Consider the following 22,074-nt stretch of genomic DNA (forward strand, 5'->3'; position numbering starts at 1 on the left):
TGTGATTAAGCTCAGCCCAGTGCTAGGTTGGCCCAGGTGCCCTCCAGTTTCAAAGAGAGGAGCCAAAAAGGAATGCCTGGGATAGGAGTCAGGCAAAGCAATCACAAAGTCTCAGTCACGAGACTGAGATTCTTGGTCTTGTTGCCAGGGGAGTGAGGTGGACTTTTCCTGCCTCTGTGGAATGAACCATTGCCAAACTGGGGCAGGTGGACACCAGGCATATAGTCTTTATTCCTCCCATCCCACTGTTCCTAAGGTAGAAGTACTCACGGTAAGATATTGGGGATATTATGTCTTGTGATTCCTCCATGTTGAGTTGGCGTCACTGAATTATAGCTTTGAGTTTGTTTAGTGGAAAGCAATAGCAAAGAACAAATGCTTTTTGCAGTCTCATTTTCTGTGTTGAATAGTAGGAGTACTGTTTCATTTTCAGAGTATCTGAAATTCAGCCAGCTAGTATCTGGAAAGCACTGTACTTGGAAAAATACCACATATCCTCACATTGGGCAGCTGGAACTGTTAGTGACACTGTTGAAACTAACATTCAGTTCAGTTCAGTTCAGTCGCTCAGTCATGTCCGACTCTTTGTGACCCCATGAATTGTAGCACCCCAGGCCTCCCTGTCCATCACCAACTCCTGGAGTTCACTCAAACTCACGTCCATTGAGTCAGTGATGCCATCCAGCCATCTCATCCTCTGTCATCCCCTTCTCCTCCTGCCCCCAATCCCTCCCAGCATCAGAGTCTTTTCCAATGAGTCAACTCTTCACATGAGGTGGCCAAAGTACTGGAGTTTCAGCTTTAGCATCATTCCTTCCAAAGAACACCCAGGACTGAGCCTCAGAATGGACTGGTTGGATCTCCTTGCAGTCCAAGGGACTCTCAAGAGTCTTCTCCAACACCACAGTTCAAAAGCATCAATTCTTCGGTGCTCAGCTTTCTTCATAGTCCAACTCTCACATCCATACATGACTACTAACACTAAACAGTGTATAAAAAAATGAAATGAAGTTCAAATCCTTTTCTTTCCCTTTCATTTTCTCTGTTTCATCCTGACCTCAGAGCACCAGGCATTTGTTTAATTAGCAGCACAAAACATCCCTTTTCTAATGTCTATAAGCCCAATAGTTCAAAGCATGACTTGTAAGGTTGTTGTGTTCTGCTCCACCAGCATTTTCAGCCATTTCTCCCATCAAGTCCCCTTTGGTACCTTCTGCTGAAGCTTCATAGAACTACATATTATTCCCCAAACACACCACCTCTTCCAAACCGCCTTTCCATTACATACACTGTTCCCTAGGCAGGGAATGCTTCTTCTCATCCCTCACCTGCTTTCCTCTCACCTTCCACCCATCTTTCATGATGTGCACCAAATCTAATTCTTAAATGTTATCTATGCTGCCATCACAATACTAATTCTGTTACGTCTTGATTGTCTACCTATTCCCCTTTTCTACACATGCATAGTAAACATGAGCTGCTTAATGACAAATATTTCTTCTTGGGCTGTTTCTATCTCTGAAATTTAGCCCTGAGATTGGCATGTAATAATGCAACTAGTCAATGAATCAATAACAGTTTATTAGTGTCTCCTATTGGCACCGAAGAATTGATGCTTTTGAATTGTGATGCTGGAGAAGATTCTCTAGAGTCCCTTGGACTGCAAGGAGATCAAACCAGTCAATCCTAAAGGAAATCAACCCTGAATACTCATTGGAAGGACTGATGCTGAAGCCAAAGCTCCAATACTTTGGCCACCTGATGCCTTCACATCATTGGAAAAGATGCAATTCTTTGGAAAGGACCCTAATGCTAGGAAAGGTTGAAGGCAAAAGGAGAAGAAGGCAGCAGAGGATGAAGTGGTTAGATAGCATCACTGACTCAATGGATATGAGCTTGAGAAACTCCGTGAGATAGTGAAGGACAGGGGAGCATGGTATACTGGAGTCTGCAAGATCCCAAACAGTCAAACACAGTTAGTGACTGAACAACAACATGAGCCTGTATTATAGAAAATAAGACTGCAGGCTAGGGATTTAAAATAAAATATTGCTATTTATTGAGGGGAAAAAAATTCCCTGTATAGTGAGGAGGAGGGAGAGAAGTAGCTAGGTGCTTACTACACACTAACTCCTTCATATTTTAACATTATAGACATTTATATATAAGCATAACTTATGACACCCCTTCCCCCAAGAATCAGATCACAAGAGAGGAGAATGCCTCATGACCATCAGGAGGAGATCTTTGTATACTGGGAAGAGAAGGGAGTTGTTAACAACAGCATTAATTGAAAGAGGTCACAGCATTTTTCCAGTAAAACATTTAAAATTTATCATTTTGTTTAGACTATTTTTTTTCCTCATGCTGCTGCAATGTAATACTGCCTTCTTACACAGGGGCTGATTTCTTTCTCGCTAAGGATGCACAATATGACAGTGAATAAATCATATTCTTGAGCTCACAGTTCAGTAGGAAAGACAATCACTAAACAATCAGGTAATGATGATTAATCATAATTGTGCAAAATGCTGTAAAAGAGAAGAGATTTCTATAATAAAAGCTTAAGGAATGGATGATTTCTAACTATAGTTCTGCATGAAGGTTTTACCTATTTATGTCTATCTTCTGTTACTGTTGCAATGGAATATTTTTAATAGTCTGCTTTCTGTCACTACGCTTCATTTCAGACTAAAAAAATCCCACCTCAGGGACAAAAACAAAAATATATACTACTTAAAGTTATTTAAAATTTCTAAAATATCTAGAGGAAAAGTTTCATTCTGTAGAAAATAAATAATTCATACCATAATGGTAAATTATGATTTGATGATTTTTAAAAAAATCAAGTCAATGCCATGCAATTATTATATGTATAAAATAAGAACATCAGATAGAACTTCCTCAAACAGGCCTCTCGGAAAATCTCTCCTACTCCCTCACACACAGTTCTATAGAGACACTAAAGAACTTTTCCTTCACAACATTTATCAGTTTGTAATTATAATTTATTTGTATCATTATTGATTAATGTTCATCATACTTAGTGGACTGTTAACTCCACAAAAGCAAAAACCAGATTTCTTTATCTTCCCATTTTATTTCCAGAATCTACTAATAGCACAGTATTTCTCCAAAAATTCTTTGTTCAATAAATGAGTGAAAAGATCAGTTTATTTGTAGACCATGAGTATCACAAAGGTTTTAACACAGCTATTCATAAACTGTAGTCTTAGAAGGCCTAATGTACCACAAGATTTTAAATGGTTCTGAGGCTAACCATGAAAGGCCAAAAAGTGGGCAATGGCCCAATTCCTGGAAATCCCTTCCCCTTCCCCCCAAATAATCAGGGAATAACTGAAATAATCGGGGAATAATTAGAATAATAGTTGGAATAATAATGAGTTGGAATAATCTTCCCACTCATTTGCCTAAGATATTACTCAGCCCATAAAAACTTGCCACCCCATATTTTGGGGGCTCTTACCTTCTGAGATGGCCCACACTCTGTCTATGGAGTGTGTTTCTTTCTAAATAAATCCATTTCTTACCTAAAGGAAAAAAAAATAGTATTTTAAATGGGTTTGCAGGAGATCTGGTTTCGATCCCTGGGTTGGGAAGATCCCTTGGCAACCCACTCCAATGTTCTTGCCTGGAGAATTCCTTGAACTGAGGAGCCTGGCAGGCTATAGTCCATGGGGTCACAAAGAGTCAGACACAACTGAGTGACTGACACTGGTTGCTGGCTAATTTTTTTTTGAAGGGACAAAAATTAGTCAAATAAGTCTGGGAAATCTGGGTTAAACAAAATCAAACATATATCTTGACTGTGAATATAGTCATATAATATAGCCTTTAATATAGTGACCATTGTGAAACTCTGAGAGAGTAAAAGTCTTTGGTATTTGACCCTGGAAGTTGTTTTTTCCCTCTAAAACAATATAAATCCATATATGTATATTTATATACATCCTGGAATGCGAAGTCAATTGGGCCTTAGGAAACATCAGTACGAACAAAGCTAGTGGAGGTGATAGAATTCCAGTTTAGCTACTTCAAATCCTAAAAGATGATGCTGTGAAAGTGCTGCACTCAATATGCCAGCAAATTTGGAAAACTCAGCAGTGGCCACAGGACTGGAAAGGTCAGTTTCATTCCAATCCTGAGGAAAGGCAATGCCAAAGAATGCTCAAACTACTGCACAACTGCACTCATCTCACACACTAGCAAAGTAATGCTCAAAATTCTCCAAACCAGGCTTCAACAGTATGTGAACCGTGAACTTCCAGATGTTCAAGCTGCATTTAGAAAAGGCAGAGGAACCAGAGATCAAATTGCCAACATCCGTTGGATCATTGAAAAAGCAAGAGAGTTCCAGAGAAACATCTACTTCTGCTTTATTGAGTATGCCAAAGCCTGTGACTGTGTGCCTGTGACCTGCTTCCTGGGAAATATGTATGCAGGTCAAGAAGCAACAGTTACAACTAGACATGAGCAACAGACTGGTTCCAAATTGGGAAAGGAGTACGTCAAGGATGTATATTGTCACCCTGCTTAACTTACATGCAGAGTACATCATGGGAAATGCCGGGCTGGATGAAGCACAAGCTGGAATCAAGATTGCCGGGAGAAATATCAATAACCTCAAATATGCAGATGACACCACCCTTATAGCAGAAAGCAAAGAAGAGCTAAAGAGCCCCTTGATGAACATGAAAGAGGAGAGTGAAAAAGTTGGCTTAAAACTCAGCATTCAGAAAACTAACATCATGGCATCCAGTCCAATCACTTAATGACAAATAGATGGGGAAACAATGAAAACAGTGAAAGACTTTATTTTGGGGGGCTCAAAATCACTGCAGATGGTGACTGCAGCCATTAAATTAAAATATGCTTGCTCCTTGGAAAAAAAGCTGTTGCGACCCCATGGACTGTAGCCTATCAGGCTCCTCCATCCATGGGATTTTCCAGGCAAGAGTGCTGGAGTGGATTGCCATTTCCTTCTCCAGGGGATCTTCCCGACCCAGGAATCAAACCCAGGTCTCCCACATTGCGGGCAGACGCTTTACCATCTGAACCACCAGGAAGCCGATCAACCTAGACAGGATATTAAAAAGTAGAGACATTACTTTGCCAACAAAGGTCCATCTAGTCAAAGTTAGGATTTTTCTAGTAGTCATGTATGGATGTGAGAGTTGGAGTATAAAGAAAGCAGAGTGCCGAACAATTGATACTTTTGAACTGTGGTGTTGGAGAAGACTCTTGAGAGTCCCTTGGACTACAAGGAGATCCAACTAGTCTAACCTCAAGGAGACCAGTCCAGAATATTCATCAGAAGGACTGATGTTGAAGCTGAAACTCCAATACTTTGGCCACCTGATGCGAAGAACTGAGTCACTAGAAAAGACCCTGATGCTGGGAAAGATTGAAGGTGGAGGAGAAGGGGACGACAGAGGATGAGATGTCTGGATGGCATCACTGACTCGATGGACATGAATTTGAGTAAGCTCTGAGAGTTGGTGATAGACAGGGAGGCCTGGCGTGCTGCAGTCCATGGGGTCACAAAGAGTTGGACGTGACTGAGCAACTGAACTGAACTGAACTGAATGTATATTTATAGTTGCCATATTTGTATCTATATATTTGCTATATATGTACTGATATACCCCAGAGATCTAGCCTTTTTCCACACAGAGGACGAATAGGGCAATAAGCAGGATGTTGTTCTTCAAGATGTCTGCATTTTTCACTGTCAATTTCAGGACCTTGAGAAAACTTATTTAGCATCAGTCTATGGTCTTTTAAGGCTTTCCTGGTAGCTCAGATGGTAAAGAACCTGCTTACAAGGCAGGAGACCCAGGTTCGATCCCTAGGTTGTGGTGATCCCCTGAAGAAGGATATGGCAATTTGCTCCAGTATTCTTGCCTTAGAGCATTCCATGGACAGAGGGGCCTGGCAGGCTACAGTCTTTGGGTCACAAAGAATTGGACATGGCTGAGTGACTAACACTATGCCCTTATAAGCAGGTTTGCAAAAGCAGACATCGTAGTAAGATTCCTCAGTTTATTTTTATCTGTTAATCTTGGAAGAAAGAAAATAAATGCAAAAATTATATAAAGCTTTAACAAATAGACCTCATACACACATCTCCCAGCCAAAACAACTAGAAAGCAAAGGGTAACACTTTACTTAGCCTTTGTCCCATGACTGAGTTCGGTACCTCATTTTGGCTAGGGGTTGGGAGGGTCTGATTGCCTTTTTTTTTTTTTTATGTATATATAGCTTAAAATCTGTTTCACAGTCATGAATACTACCATCAATCCTGACCCAGCAGCTTGGTAGCATGAGGAATTTGGTCACCTGGGGAATTGATTCATGTGGATGATTTAACAAATTTTATCCCTACCAATAGGAAAATAAACCCAAAAATATGACTCCAAAGCCAGTATTTTCATTTGTAATCAGCAACTTGTTCTCTCCATAGTTGCAATCTTGACAGGTAAAGTTGGACTCCTGGAGCAGGAGAGCCTCATGTTAATGAGACTCGGTGCTCTGATCATATTGCCTGAGTGCATCCTGTGTTCCTGTATTTCCCTGAAACTCAGTGTTCAGTTCATATTAGCTATTATAGTGTGCTTGCTCTAAAAAGTATTTAAAGTGGTCCACAACAATACGCAAATCACAATGCAAATGAGAAGTAGTTAAGAAAAAGGAGAAATAAGACCTGAAACTAAAATGGAGTTATGAATAAAGCTACTATTAAAAATAGGCTACTATAAATTATAAATTTATTATAAATTTATAATAAATAATTTTAATAAAAATAAAGCTACTATATAAAAACATCATTAAATCTTCATGGATATTTTCCCTGGCCAAGCACACTGCAGTTTATATACTGTCACTAAATATATGTTCGGTGAATTTAATTGGGTCTAAACTACACTTTCTGTATTAGGGTCAGTAGTTTCATTCTGTGAGCTTTTTAGCAGGAAAACAAAATGACTAGTTACCCAATTAAGTGTCTTTAGGATTAAAAATAAACACATGCTCAGAATAAATAAAACATTTTCTGATTTTAAAACCAAAGAGTAATTTCTCCTAAATTCCTTATAAGCAGGGAACTAGGAATGGACTGAGTAATGTTCATAATGCTTTTTAATTTAATGAAATGGTCATATTTTAAAGAGTTATTTCTTTCATTGTTTAGCATAGGTCAGAGCTACCACTGGCATGTATTTCTCTGATCTCACTCATACATTTCTTCTGATTCTCAGTTTCTGAGTCATTCTCTTCTTCCCGACTTCTAAACCAGTGTTCTCAACCTTAGCTGTCCACTAGTATCATCTGACGGCTTTTGAAAATGTAGCCACCTGAACCCAGTGCAGAACAATTATATCAGAGTCTTTGTGAGGAGGATCTGAATATCAGCATTTTTTATAAAGCTTCATAAAAGAATCTAACACAATGATAGTAATTGAGGATGAAGCTCAAAACATTGGAATGAGTCCAGGACTTCACTTCCTATTCCAGAGTCATTCTGTAGGCATTTTTTCCCTAGCCTCATAGCTTCATTTTTTAATGTTTTAAATTAATTTTTATTATAGTATAGTTGCTTTACAGTGTTGTGTTAGTTTCTGCTGTACAGCAAAGTGGATCAGCTATATGGTTATATGTACCCCCTCTTTTTCGGATTCCTTCCCACTTAGCTTACCACAGAGCCTTGGGTAAAGTTTCTTGTGCTATATAGTAGGTTCTCATTAGTTATCTATTTTATACATAGTATCAATAGTACATATATGTGTCAATCTCCCAATTTCCCAATTCATCCCACCCTCCCCCTAGTTTGGCGTCCATATGTTTGTTCTCTTTATCTGTGTCTTTATTTATACTTTGCAAATAAGCTCATCTATACCATTTTTCTAGATTCCACAGATATGCATTAATATATGATGTTTGTTTTTCTTCTTCTGACTTATTTCACTCTGTGAGACAGCCTCTAGGTCCATCCATGTCTCTGCAAATACCATCCTCATAACTTTAAATCCACCTGTATCACCCCTATGCTCTACAGCCATGTAACCACTGTCCACTTGACAGCTCCACTTGAATGGTCCACAGGGATCTCAAAATTACCAAATACAAACCTTCACTCTTAATTTTACTCCCCATAGTCCTCATCATCTTAGTAAATGTCACCATCGATTCACCTAGTTGCTCAGGCCATCCTTGACTTCTCTCTCTCACATTCCCTATCTTATCCATTAGCAATCTGTGCAAAACATACCTATGATCTCATCACATTCAATAGTAAGTCCCTAGGTCAGTAAACCATTATCTCACACTATAAAATGTACACATTTTATAAAATTTACATCTGCCTTTGTCCCATCTCCCACATCCAGTCTATTTTCCAAGTGGTGTGTCTCAGTCATTGGTGGCTTCCCTTAATACTCACAGCAACAAAACGCCAGAATAGAAGCCAAATCCCTTGCTGTCATATGCAAGATATTACATGACCCGACCTATGTCTCCTTACTCATTTCCTACCACTTACCTTCCTCACTACTCTCCAGCCACACCTACCTTTTGCTTTCCTAGAACATGCCGTACATGTCCATGTGTCAGATCTTTGCTCTTGGCTTTCCTTTTGCCTAGAATGCTCTTTTATGTAGTCATTTGAGTAACTTATTTCCTCACTCCTTCTGGTTTCTGTTCAGGTGTTATCTCCATGGGAGACCTGGGTTCAATCCCTGGGTTGGGAAGATCCCCTGGAGAAGGGAAAGGCTACCCACTCTGGTATTCTGGCCTAGAGAGTTCCATGGACTGTATGGTCCATGGGGTCACGAAGCGACTTTCACTTCACTTCACCATTCTTAGCTTCCTCGCTACCCTCCAGCCACACCTGCCTTTTGCTTTCCTAGAACATGTCGTACATGCTCATGTGTCAGATCTTTGTTCTTGGCTTTCCTTTTGCCTACAGTGCTCTTTTTTGTAATTATTTACATAATTTATTTCCTCACTACTTCTGGTTTTTGTTCAGATGTTATCTCCACAGGCTGCACCTGACCACCTTATCAAAATAGCACCTATCCTGTTGCTCTTTATTCACTTATTCTGTGCTTCTTAACTCATAGCGTTTATTCTTATGTAAATTTTTATTATAGACTTATTTGCTCATTTATGTCTTATCTTTGTTGGATGATGAGTCCATGAGTTAAATTCAATAATTTTTGGCTGAAACCAGGGGCATATATTTTTAATTATCTAGAGCAATAGGTGGTTATGATTCAGTAAGTCTTTCCTAATAATCTTTCTCACAAAAGAAATTTGAGATAGACGTAAAAGGAGTGAGATTGAAATGGTATTTGACTAAATGTGAAACCATATTCCTTAGTTTGCATCCACCTAGCAACCCAAAGTGTTTGAAAGATAACTGACAGACTGATAAACAGCAAATCAAACCAGCCTAGTCTTGACCAGATGCCAGGTTAAAGTCTGGCCCATTTAAAATATGAAAAGAAGGCTTAGATCTGAGTGCTCTGTAACTACATCTAAAGTTATTTAAATAAAAAGCAGCTGAAATTGAAACAAAAAACTTATAGTAAATGGAATTCAGGAGCCAAGAGAGTACAATATTATTTTAAGATCTAGGAAAATTGTTGTTGTTGTTCAGTCACTAAGTCATGTCCAACTCTTTGCGACCCCATGACTGCAGTGCGCCAGGCTTCCCTGTCCTTCACCATCTCCCAAAACCTGCCCAAACTCATGTCCATTGAGTCGGTGATCCTATCTAACCATCTCATCCTCTGTCCTCCCCTTCTCCTCCTGCCTTCAATCTTTCCCAGCATCAGGGTATTTTCCAGTGAGTCAGCTCTTTACATCAGGTGACCAAAGTATTGGAGCTTCAGCTTCAGCATCCAGTGAATATTCAGGATTGATTTCCTTTAGGATTGACTGTTTTGATCTCCTTGCTTCCCACTTGGAAAAATTGGCTAGAGATTATTTTACAAGAAGATCCCCTGGAGGAGGAAATGGCAACCTACTCCAGTATTCCTCCCTGGAAAATGTCATGGACAAAGGAGCCTGGTAGGGCCACAGTCCATCGGGTCATGAAGAGTCAGAGACAGTAGATCAACTGAGTACACACAAAAATTAAAGCCTAAACTGTCTTTTTTTGTGTTAGAGGCACATGTTTTCCGTCAGATGTGCTTTCATCAGTACTACCGGTGTATTCTGGGTGGGATTTGAAGGCAGACTTTATGCCTAAGGAAAAAGAAGTGTCATCGAGATCCCTCCCTGGCCTCCCTAGTATCAGCATAATCCCAGAAATGCTATTCTGCTGACCAAAGTGAAAACACAGTGTGTGCCAGCTCCGATTCTACTGCTCAGAGCTCCTTTCCTTTCTGTCCCATGTGGAGGCTGTGCAGTGAAGTGACGAGGAGCTTGGCCTCAAGAGCTGGACTAGATCAGTTTGAATTCTGGCTCTTACATAGATTTATGACCTTGGACAAATTATGGGATCTTTGTGTTTTCTCACTTTTCTCATTTATATAATGTAAATAATGTTAGTTTCAACCTCACAAAAAATACACTTACAGTGTTTGGTGAGGATTGTTGTGAGTTAATATATATAACGAGAACAGTGCTAGTTGTGTAGTAAGTTCTTACATAAGGGTTGTTTTTATCATATATGCTTTGGTTCTGCCCATGTAGCTTCCATGGAGCATTTCTTAGTAGAAAGGGTTTTGTTTTTCTGTTTCATGCTTAAAGATATAAAATAGCAGCTTATGAAGAGAGAAAGAAATATATATTCAAATTCAGAACCTTTAGGCCTCTGGAGTCATTTGTCTTAAAACAGAACTCAGGCTTCATTTTTCTACATAGTGCTGTTCTGTTGATGAGTACTGAGTTTTCCTTCTTGACAAAAAGTTTTCCTTCTTTGCTATTTCCTTGATTTTTTCCCTTAAGCCAGACCCTGGTATAAGTTAAATGTATCAGGAATGATGCAATTTTCCCTTATCCAGAGAAGCTGACAAAGCAATACCCTACGTGTGAGATTCTAGCTCCTACTGGATTTGCCATTTTGCTTCATCTGCTGATGCAGGCACAAACATACAGGTTTGAAGATTTGCCTTATGGATAAAGAAGATGAGACTTGCCCTGTGTTGTTGAGGAAGATAGATCTAGGATCATAGCAAAAAGGTAGAGTTTTGCTGTTATATGAAGGACTTTCTAACAGTTTGAGCTAAATAAAATACCCATAATTATTTTTATGGAAAATAACTTATTAGTTGGAAAAGATAGGAAAAGCATAAGGGAATTGATGCAGAAGCAAGCTAAATTCCTGCTCACATTAAGAATCTGTCTCTAAGAGCTTTAAGTGCCCCTGTGTGGTTCTTAGCTAAAGTAGATCATGGTTCTCTCTGCCAGTTCTGTAACTTATATCTCCTTTTAATGTGGAATTATCACACTGTATTACAGTTCCGATTCACAGATCTGTTTTTATGTGAGAGTAGAGAATTGTGTGTCTCCATTACTTGGCATGGCCCTGGGATTATTTCTTGGTTGTTGAATAAATGAAATGCCTGACAAAAGTAAATTCCTCATTTAGGTAATTCTAACAAAAAAAGATGATACTCTAAAATGAATCATATTGTGTTGTCTTAGCATTTCTAACCTCAAAAATTATTTCCTCAGTTGGCACTCTGTGTTAGTTAGCACCAACCCTTTGCTACAATCTGCAATTTTGCATAAATCACAGAGGCAATGATAGCCTAGAAGATTGCGCAGGGGGATGGCTCCCAGTGAACAATCCTGGATTGACTGCAGACTCTTATATAGTCAGAAGCATTTCTTGCCCAGCAGCTAATTATTAAGTTCTAACAGAGCTCTATGATTCTAGGAGATAGGTCCTCAGTCTTTCGTTCTTATTATATCTTACAAATATGATGTCAAACACTAGGCACAATAAAGTTGCTTAAGACTCTTCTTATAAAACATTTTTACCTAGATTTGTGTGATAAAGAAAAGGAGGCCTGAGCCCAGGCTGTTATCATATGCACACTAAGAGGATAAAACTGAGTGTGAGAAAAAGTCATCTGAGTGTCAAAGATATGCATCATTCTGTGGAGTGGCTGCGGTAACTTGTTGGTTCTGATTATCCTAGGGAAAAAGCTAAGGCACTAGAGATGACTAGCTGCAGCAAGCCCTGGGATTCACTGAAGAAAAGTGATGGAACGCCAGAATTGAAAACAGAAATGATGAAATTTTCACAATGCTGAGTAAGACAGGTCAGATAAGAGTAGGGTTACGACAGCTAGTTCTCAGGAAAAGGGATAGGGTTTTGTTGTTTAGTTACTAAATTGTGTCCAACATTTTGTGAACCCATGGACTGTAGCCTGCCAGGTTCCTCTGTCCATTGGATTCTCCAGGCAAGAATACTGGAGGGGGTTGCCATTTCCTTCTCCACGGGATCTTTGTGACTCAGGGATCGAACCTGCATCTCTTGCATCTACCTGCACTGGCAGGCAGGTTTGTTACCAGCTGAGCCACCAGGGACGTTCAAAATATTTTTTCTTTATTGATTTGGCTGTGCTGTCTTAGTTGTGGCATGCTCGATCTTCTAGCTGCAGCATGCAGGATCTTGAATTGTGGCATATGGGATCTAGTTCCTCTGTCAGGGATCAAACCTGGTCCCCTGCATTGGGAGCATGGAGTCTTAACCAGAGGACAACCAGACCACCACAGGAGTCCCTCCAGGAACAGGTATCCAGGGGCAAATGCAGAAGAGTCTGAGGCATTATTTGAACACATTTATTCTTAACTCCCTTGGTTCACTTCTCTTTTGCTGTCATCATATACTCTAATGAATAGTAGGTTAACAACCTTCCCATAGTTTGTGCACCAGTCAGAAACTGATCCATCAGGTTTAAAAAAGACTTTGATATTGACATGACTATTCCTAGCCAGTCAGGAGTTAAAAAATAAATTAACTAGATAGTATTAATTAAGAAGTGGAGTTATCTAAAAGATCTTTCCATGCTGATTGAAATTTATCTCAATTTTTTTTTCTTTTGTTTGAAGCTTTATAGGTTGTTAATAATATGTGTATATAACTCACTGAACTATGTATCACTCAGTTCCTTAATGAAATCATTAGTAATGATGAAGTGGGAGGTTTTGGTTTCATTTTGGTTTTAATTTTGGTTTTTGCAAGGATTTGGGATGCTCTCATTTGGTGGTTTTTTAATTATTATTTTTTTGGCTGTGCTGGATCTTCATTGACCCACTCAGGGCACTCGGGCTACTGGCTGTGGTGCGTGCACTTCTCTACTTGCCACAGGTGGGCTCGGCAATTGCAGCACACAGGCTTAGTTGTGGCATGTGGGATTTAGTTCCCTGACCAGGGATTGAACCCGGGCCCCTTCATTGGGAACATAAAGTCTTATCCACTAGACCACCAGGGAAGTCCCAGGGGTCTCTCATTTGGAACAAGAGAATGCTTGAGTGGGCTGTTAACATCTAAGGGAAGTTTTCTAAATTTAGGAAAACTGTATTAAGATAGAGATGGGAGGATGCTTCATAATTCTGGTGCCTGGGGATGGTTCTAAACATATACTTTACATATGTTGACTGTTTACAGCTTGTACTTACTTTTAGTAACTACATGTCTTTAATAATATTTGTTTAATAAATAGCTACTGAAAATTCTCTCAGTATATGCAAGATACTGAGCAAGACTTTGAAAAGAAAACTGATACAAAGGACACGGCTTCTGTTCTAACTAGACTTTGTGATGTTAGACCCCAGTTGATGGTGAAGGGAGGAGGGACTTCATAGATGATGCCAAGTTTCTGGGCAGAAAATACCAAGGAAGGTGGTGCCATTATAAGAGTAGATAACATAGGCAGGATAGCAGGTTTGCAGTGGCATTTGCAGACATGAAGGAGGACACAATGAGTGAAGGAATTTGGGTTTTAGTTCATGTATCCTCTATTTATATTTATGTGTGGCACTTGGACAAGTAGATCTTGAGTAAAAGAATAAGAATAGAGTTAACAGAGTCTGTTTGGAAGTCATATGAGAAAATATCACTTCTAAAGGTATAGGAGCCATTCATATGTTCCAAGGGAAATGGTATGGAATGGAAAATCATAGAACCTTGGGAAATAGGTGACAAGGAGAGGATAGAAATGGCAAAGGAATTTGGAAGAAAAAAGGAGCTCAGTCTTGTGGGAGTCAAGAGAGCAGAATTATGGAAGCAGGCATGGGGTGACTAACAGTGCAGTGATTGAAGAAAGAATGAGTGACTCCATCACAAACAAGATTCATCATTATTAAGGGAAAATTGTGCTAAAATCAGCAATAAAATAAAATAATAAAAATTGCTAAGTTGATTTTTTAACAGTGCTGCTGCTGCTAAGTCACTTCAGTCATGTCCGACTCTGTGCGACCCCATAGATGGCAGCCCACCAGGCTCCCCCATCCCTGGGATTCTCCAGGCAAGAACACTGGAGTGGGTTGCCATTTCCTTCTCCAATGCAAGAAAGTGAAAGTGAAATTGCTCAGTCGTGCCCAACTCTTAGCGACCCCATGGACTGCAGCCCAACAGGCTCCTCTGTCCATGGGATTTTCCAGGCAAGAGTACTGGAGTGCCATTGCCTTAGAATAGGTTTTATATTGTCATCCAGCTTACCATTAATAAGAATTCTATTTGTCTTGGTAACTCAAGCACTGATCATTCAAATCGTGAATTATGAGTGGCAATGTGTTCTAGCAAGTGTTTGGCATTGTGTTTGGTCATAGCATTCAACGTTTCCATAACATTTTTCTGTTGAGTTTATTACTTTGTTGGTAAATTCTTAAAATTATTCTTTGGTGTTTTGACCTTGTGTCGGGCATTTTTGTTTACTTAAACATTTGCATAGAATAAAATTTATTTAAACAGTTACATAGAGTAAAATTCACTTTTTTTGGTATTTAGTTCCATGAATTTAGACAAATGTACAGTCATGCAACAACCACTAATATCAAAATTCCCCAGGGCTGATCCGTATATATAGTATTATGAAAGTGTTAGTGGCTCAGTTGTATCCGACTCTTTGTGACCCCAGTGGACTGTGGCCGGCCAGGCTCCTCTGTCCATGGAATTCTCCAGACAAGAATACTGGATTGGGTTGCCATTGCCTTCTCCAGGGGATCTTCCCAACCCTGGGATCAAACCTGGGTCCCCTGCATTGCAGATAGATTCTGATTCATTGGTTTAGTTCAGTTCAGTCGCTCAGTCGTGTCCGACGCTCTGCGACCCCATGAACTGCAGCACACCTGGCCTCCCTGTCCATCACCAACTCCCAGAGTTCACCCAAACCCATGTCCATTGAATCAATGATGCCATCAACCATCTCATCCTCTGTCGTCCCCTTCTCCTTCTGCCCTCAATCTTTCCCAGTATCAGGGTCTTTTCAAATGAGCCAGCTCTTTGCATCAGGTAGCCAAAATATTAGAGTTTAAGCTTCAAAATCAATCTTTCCAATGAACACCCAGGACTGATCTCCTTTAGAATGGACTGGTTGGATCTCCTTGCAGTACAAGGGTATCTCAAGAGTCTTGTCTAACACCACAGTTCAAAAGCATCAAGTCTTCAGCACTCAGCCTTCTTTATAGTCCAACTCTCACATCCATACATGACCACTGGTAAAACCATAGCCTTGACTAGACGGACCTTTGTTGGCAAAGTAATGTCTCTGCTTTTTAATATGCTGTCTAGGTTGGTCATAACTTTCCTTCCAAGGAGTAAGCGTCTTTTGATTTCATGGCTACAGTCACCATCTGCAGTGATTTTGGAGCACAGAAAAATAAAGTCAGCCACTGATTCCACTGTTTCCCCATCTATTTCCCATGAAGTGATGGGACCAGATGCCATGAACTTAGTTTTCTGAATGTTGAGCTTTAAGCCAACTTTTTCACTCTCTTCTTTGACTTTCATCAAGAACCTCTTTAGATCCTCTTCACTTTCTGCCATAAGGGTGGTATCATCTGCATATCTGAGGTTATTAATGTTTCTCCTGGAAATCTTTATTCCAGCTTGTGCTTCCTCCAGCCCAGCGTTTCTCATGATGTACTCTGCATAGAAGTTAAATAAGCAGGGTGACAATATACAACCTTGACATACTCCTTTTCCTATTTGGAACCAGTCTGTTGTTCCATGTCCAGTTCTAACTGTTGCTTCCTGACCTGCATACAGGTTTCTCAAGAGGCAGGTCAGGTGGTCTAGTATTCCCATTTCTTGAAGAATTTTCCACAGTTTATTATGATCCACACAGTCAAAGGCTTTGACGTAGTCAATAAAACAGAAATAGATATTTTTATGGAACTCTCCTGCTTTTTTGATGACCCAGTGGATGTTGGCAATTTGACCTCTGGTTCCTCTGCCTTTTCTAAAACCAGCTTGAACATCTGGAAGTTCACAGTTCATGTATTGCTGAAGCCTGGCTTGGAGAATTTTAAGCATTACTTTACTAGCGTGTGAGATGAATGGAATTGTGTGTTAGTTTGAGCATTCTTTGGCATTGCCTTTCTTTGGGATTGGAATGAAAACTGACCTTTTCCAGTCCTGTGGCCACTGCTGAGGTTTCTAAATTTGCTGGCATATTGAGTGCAGCACTTTCACAGCATCATCTTCCAGGATTTGAAGTAGCTCCACTGGAATTCCATCACCTCCACTATCTTTGTTCATAGTGATGCTTCCTAAGGCCCACTTGACTTCACATTCCAGGATGTCTGGCCTTAGGTGAGTGATCACACCATCGTGATCATCTAGGTCATGAAGATCTTTTTTGTACAGTTCTTCTGTGTATTCTTGCCACCTCTTTTAATATCTTCTGCTTCCGTTAGTTCCCTACCATTTCTTTCCTTTATCGAGCCCATCTTTGCATGAAATGTTCCCTTGGTGTCTAATTTTCTTGAAGAGATCTCTAGTCTGTCCCATTTTGTTGTTTTCCTCTATTTCTTTGCATTGATCACTGAGGAAGGCTTTCTTATCTCTCCTTGTTATTCTTTGAAACTCTGCATTCAAATGGGTATATCTTTCCTTTTCTCCTTTGCTTTTCACTTCCCTTCTTTTCACAGCTATTTGTAAGGCCTCTTCAGGCAGCCATTTTGCTTTTTTGCATTTCTTTTTCTTGGGGATGGTCTTGATTCCTGTCTCCTCTACAATGACACAAACCTCCATCCATAGTTCATCAGGCATTCTGTCTATCAGATCTAGTCCATTAAATCTATTTCTCACTTCCACTGTATAGTCATAAGGGATTTGATTTAGGTCATACCTGAATGGTCTAGTGGTTTTCTCCACTTTATTCAATTTCAGTATGAATTTGTCAATAAGGAGTTCATGGTCCGAGCCACAGTCAGCTCCCAGTCTTGTTTTTGCTGACTGTATAGAGCTTCTCCATCTTTGGCTGCAAAGAATATAATCAATCTCATTTCGGTGTCGACCATCTGATGATGTCATGTGTAGAGTCTTGTCTTGTGTTGTTGGAAGAGGGTGTTTGCTATGACCAGTGCATTCACTTGGCAGAACTCTATTAGCCTTTGCCCTGCTTCATTCTGTACTCCAAGGCCAAATTTGCCTGTTACTCCAGGTCTTTCTTGACTTCCTACTTCTGCATTCCAGTCCCCTATAATGAAAAGGACATCTTTTTTGGATATTAGTCTAGAAGGTCTTGAGCCATCAGGGAAGCCCCTATATAGTATTATGGATACTGTTTAAAGTCCTTTTTTAGATTACTTATCATGAAGTGAGTTGGATTTTCTTGAATCTGATGTTTGCAAGATACTTCTGCTAGGGTTTGGGGAAGATATTCTGGGCAGCCTTCAGATTTTTTTCTTCACCACCTTCACAGAGTCAAACCATTTCCTTCTCAAATGGCTCCTCTGAGTCTTTGTGTTACCATTCACTGTGAACTATGTGAGGTGCAAGAGGGCTTCTTCTGCCTTTATTCCAACATGCAATAGGAGAGAGAGATTTTGCAATTTGCTATGACCTCCTTCACCTTCAGGAAGTATATTTTTGTAATCATTTTTCAGAGATCCATCACTACTGGCCATTTTGTTATTGTTTGAACTTCTTTCTGCCTTTCTCCCTGTGTGATATCTACTAACTCTGTGCACCTGGGTACTGTTACGTATTTTTGGAGTCTGTGAAAAATATGTCTTCTACTTTTGCTAAAAAGAAGGATTGTACAGTTTTTGTTGTTGTCATTAACTGGGTAATTTTGCATGTTATCTGGGAGGAGCAGATAGAAGATCCTGTTTAACACATCCATGTTCTTACTGGAAGTCCTTCCTTTAACTGCTCTCATCACTGCCTTTCTCTCCTTCCCTTTCCTTGGCTCACACATTAAGCTCTGGTATCCCTCATACTGCCAACTCGTCTTATTCCTACATCACTTTATTAAAGCATGGAGTACTTCCTGTTATATCCTAGACCATGTCATCATTTCCTGAACATATAATTTCAAAGTTGATCCACTTTTTCCTGCTATCCTTTTGACTTGAAATGCCCTTTTATTCTTTCCCTGATTAGTATACTCTTGTTCATACTTCATGAGCTAAAAATGTGTTTGACTCCTTTAGGAAGCCTTCTTTGACATCTCCTCAGCTGTTGTTGTTTCTGACTCTTTGTGACTTCGTGGACTGCTGCACACCAGGCTTCCCTGTCCTTTAGTCTCTCCAGGAGTTTGCTCAAATTCATGTACACTGAGTCAGTGATGCTATCTAATCATCTCATCCTCTGCTACCTCCTTCTCCTTTTTCCTTCAGTCTTTCCCAGCATCAGGGTCTTTTCCAATGAGTCAGCTCTTTGTATCAGGTGGCCAAAGTACAGGAGCTTCAGCTTCAGCATCAATCCTTCCAATGAGTATTCAGGGTTGATTTCCCTTACGATTGACTACTTTGATCTCCTTACTCTCCAAATGACTCTCAAGAGTCTTCTCCAGGACCACAATTTGAAAGCCTCCATTCTTCAGCCTTCTTTATGGTCCAACTCTCAAATCCATACGTGACTACTGGAAAAACCGTAGCTTTGACCATATGGATCTTTGTAGGCAAGATGATGTCTCTGCTTTTTAATACACTGTCTAGGTTGGTCATAGCTTTCCTTCCAAGGAGCAAGCATCTTTTAATTTCATGTCTTCAGTCACCATCCACAGTGATTTTGAAGCCCAAGAAAATAAAACCTGTCATTGCTTCCACTTTTTCCCCTTTCATTTGCCATGAAGTGAGGCAAATCACTCTCTCACCTGTGTTTCCACAGCACACTGTCCCATTTTCACTGCACTTACTTTGTTGCTTTCAATATTTATATATCTTATTATCAAGCCAGTGAATGTGCCCTGCTCTATGTATTGGCCTGTCAATATAAAACTTTCAAATCCTTGGTTTCTTGGACTCTACTTGGAAATCTCCTATGATGAACAGCACATTCTTTCATTTGGTCTCATTTGACTTTCTACTGGTCAACTGAAGGGTGCAATATTTTGAGTCACTAGATTTCCATATCTAGCTTTTGCTTGCAAAGTGTTTTGATAATTTCAAAGCAATTTTACTATTCTTAGGATGTTACTGGAACTCCTCTAGAATTGAAGCCTCATAAAAAAAAAAAAAAACTCAGTAATTACTAATAGAAGTTATTCTGCATTCCAGGTGATGCAACTGTGACAATAGCTCACAGATATACCCCCAAAGAGCAACTGAAGATCCATACTCTGTTGGCAGATGTTATCATAGTTGCTGCAGGTAAGTCTTTAGTGCCTGTTATTTGTTGAAATGTCACATCAGCAGACTAATTCCTTCCCTGGTTGCTGACATGTCTATAAGAATAGCTTCTTGGAAGAATTAGGTATATGTACAACTAACTTCCATTCTGTCTTTTGGTAATCATGATATTGGTCCATTATGCCTGTGTTAGCATTTGTTACTTCATTATGCGAAACCAAAACAGTCTTTGGAATAACAGATTAAGCACAAGAATGAACGTGTACTTTGACAATTACTTTGAAGGTGTAATTGGTTCCAAACATGAATAAGTTAAGAGGAGACTGGTAGGAAATGCTGTTGAAAAGGTAGTTAGGGCTATCTCATGTAGGATCTTGTAAACCCTCCACGGACTTTCATATAAGCCAAGGATGGCTGTGAGCAAAAGATCAATATGGTTTGGCTTATGTTTTTAAAATATTACTTATATTGTGTCAAGGAGAATTGATTCTAGAACAGTAAGAGTAGAAACAGAGAGAGTAGTTATGCACTTCTATTTAATGAATCTCAATTTTCCCTTAATTTGTTTTATATTCAAACGTACAAAGTAATTCTACCCTTCACTTCTAGCTTTACTCTTGCCATGTAGTATTTCTGCATTACAGACAACTGTGACTCTTCTTGTTTTATCCAAGGCTTGAATGGGGGCATTTTTCACTTTGTTTATCAATTAGATGTTACTGATAATTTCAAGACTTTACAGTTAAATTGTTGAATATTTACAAACTACAAAGGGAGGGTAAAAGTTCCAGAAGAAATTGAGTTTGATGAAGAGAATGATAATAGTTTAAATTAGTTTCAATCAAGTTTAACTCACTTTTTAAATAATATAGACCCTTCTCTGGAACTCAGAATATATATGTGATGATTCCAGGTGGAGTAATTTGCCTCTTTGTAGAGTAAAAATAGAAATATTACATTTTCATGAAGTCACCAGTAAACTGGTAAAGCTGATCACATTTCCTGTTTTTCTGAAAAATTATATTCAAGAGATATCAAATGCAAATTTTTGAACTGAGTTGACACAACTAAGACATCAGATGTTTAGAGAGGCAATAAAAGTTTGTATACCATAGGTCAACATTAAGTAAAATGCTGTGCAGCAGCTGATATATTAGCAGAGACAAATACCGACTCCTTTTTAGAAATACTAGGGTTCACACACCAGTTTCAGGATTTGGTGAGCAGAGAGAAATTAGAGCGATCTTCCCGGTTTATCTCTAACTTTAGACAGAATGAAATTACATTATCTTTAAAAGGTGCTGTTGGCTCCAGTATTCAGTTCAGTTAAGTTCAGTGGCTCAGTCGTGTCCCACTCTTCGCGACCCCATGAATCGCAGCATGCCAGGCCTCCCTGTCCATCACCAACTCCAGGAGTTCACCCAGACCCACGTCCATCAAGTCAGTGATGCCATCCAGCCATATCATCCTCTGTTGTCCCCTTCTCTTCCTGTCCCCAATCCCTCCCAGCATCAGAGTCTTTTCCAATGAGTCAACTCTTCACCTGAGGTGGCCAAAGTACTGGAGTTTCAGCTTCAGCATGATTCCTTCCAAAGAAATCCCAGGGCTGATCTCCTTCAGAATGGACTGGTTGGATCTCCTTGCAGTCCAAGGGACTCTCATGAGTCTTCTCCAACACCACAGTTCAAAAGCATCAATTCTTTGGCGCTCAGCCTTCTTCACAGTCCAACTCTCACATCCATACATGACCACAGGAAAAACCATAGCCTTGACTAGACAGACCTTTGTTGGCAAAGGAATGTCTCTGCTTTTGAATATGCTGTCTAGGTTGGTCATAACTTTCCTTCCAAGGAGAAAGCATCTTTTAATTTCGTGGCTGCAGTCACCATCTGCAGTGATTTTGGAGCCCCAAAAAATAAAGTCTGACACTGTTTCCACTGTTTCCCCATCTATTTCCCATGAAGTGATGGGACCAGATGCCATGATCTTCATTTTCTGAATGTTGAACTTTAAGCCAACTTTTTCAGTCTCCTCTTTCACTTTCATCAAGAGGCTTTTTAGTTCCTCTTCAATTTCTGCCATAAGGGTGGTGTCATCTGCATATCTGAGGTTATGGATATTTCTCCCGGCAATCTTGATTCCAGCTTGTGTTTCTTCCAGTCCAGCATTTCTCATGATGTACTCTGCATATAAGTTAAATAAGCAGGGTGATAATATACAGCCTTGATGTACCCCTTTTCCTATTTGAAACCAGTCTGTTGTTCCATGTCCAGTTCTAACTGTTGCTTCCTGACC

The 22,074-nt window shown here is 39.7% G+C and overlaps 1 protein-coding gene across 7 annotated transcripts in view; it reads left to right on the top strand.

The window, feature by feature from the left end:
- The window catches only part of MTHFD2L (methylenetetrahydrofolate dehydrogenase (NADP+ dependent) 2 like), a 147,578-nt gene that overhangs the window by 47,686 nt on the left and 77,818 nt on the right, over positions 1–22,074 (top strand). For 6 of the 7 annotated variants that reach the window (XM_019962921.2, XM_070791584.1, XM_070791586.1 and 3 more), the window contains one exon: positions 19,708–19,800. The exons of the other annotated variant lie outside the window; for it this stretch is intronic. In XM_019962921.2, coding sequence (XP_019818480.1) covers positions 19,708–19,800 — 93 coding nt within the window. The remainder of the gene's footprint in view (positions 1–19,707; positions 19,801–22,074) is intronic. 7 annotated transcript variants of the gene reach the window in all.

Source organism: Bos indicus, chromosome 6 (genome assembly GCF_029378745.1).
Source record: "Bos indicus isolate NIAB-ARS_2022 breed Sahiwal x Tharparkar chromosome 6, NIAB-ARS_B.indTharparkar_mat_pri_1.0, whole genome shotgun sequence".
In the NCBI taxonomy this organism is placed as follows: domain Eukaryota; kingdom Metazoa; phylum Chordata; class Mammalia; order Artiodactyla; family Bovidae; genus Bos; species Bos indicus.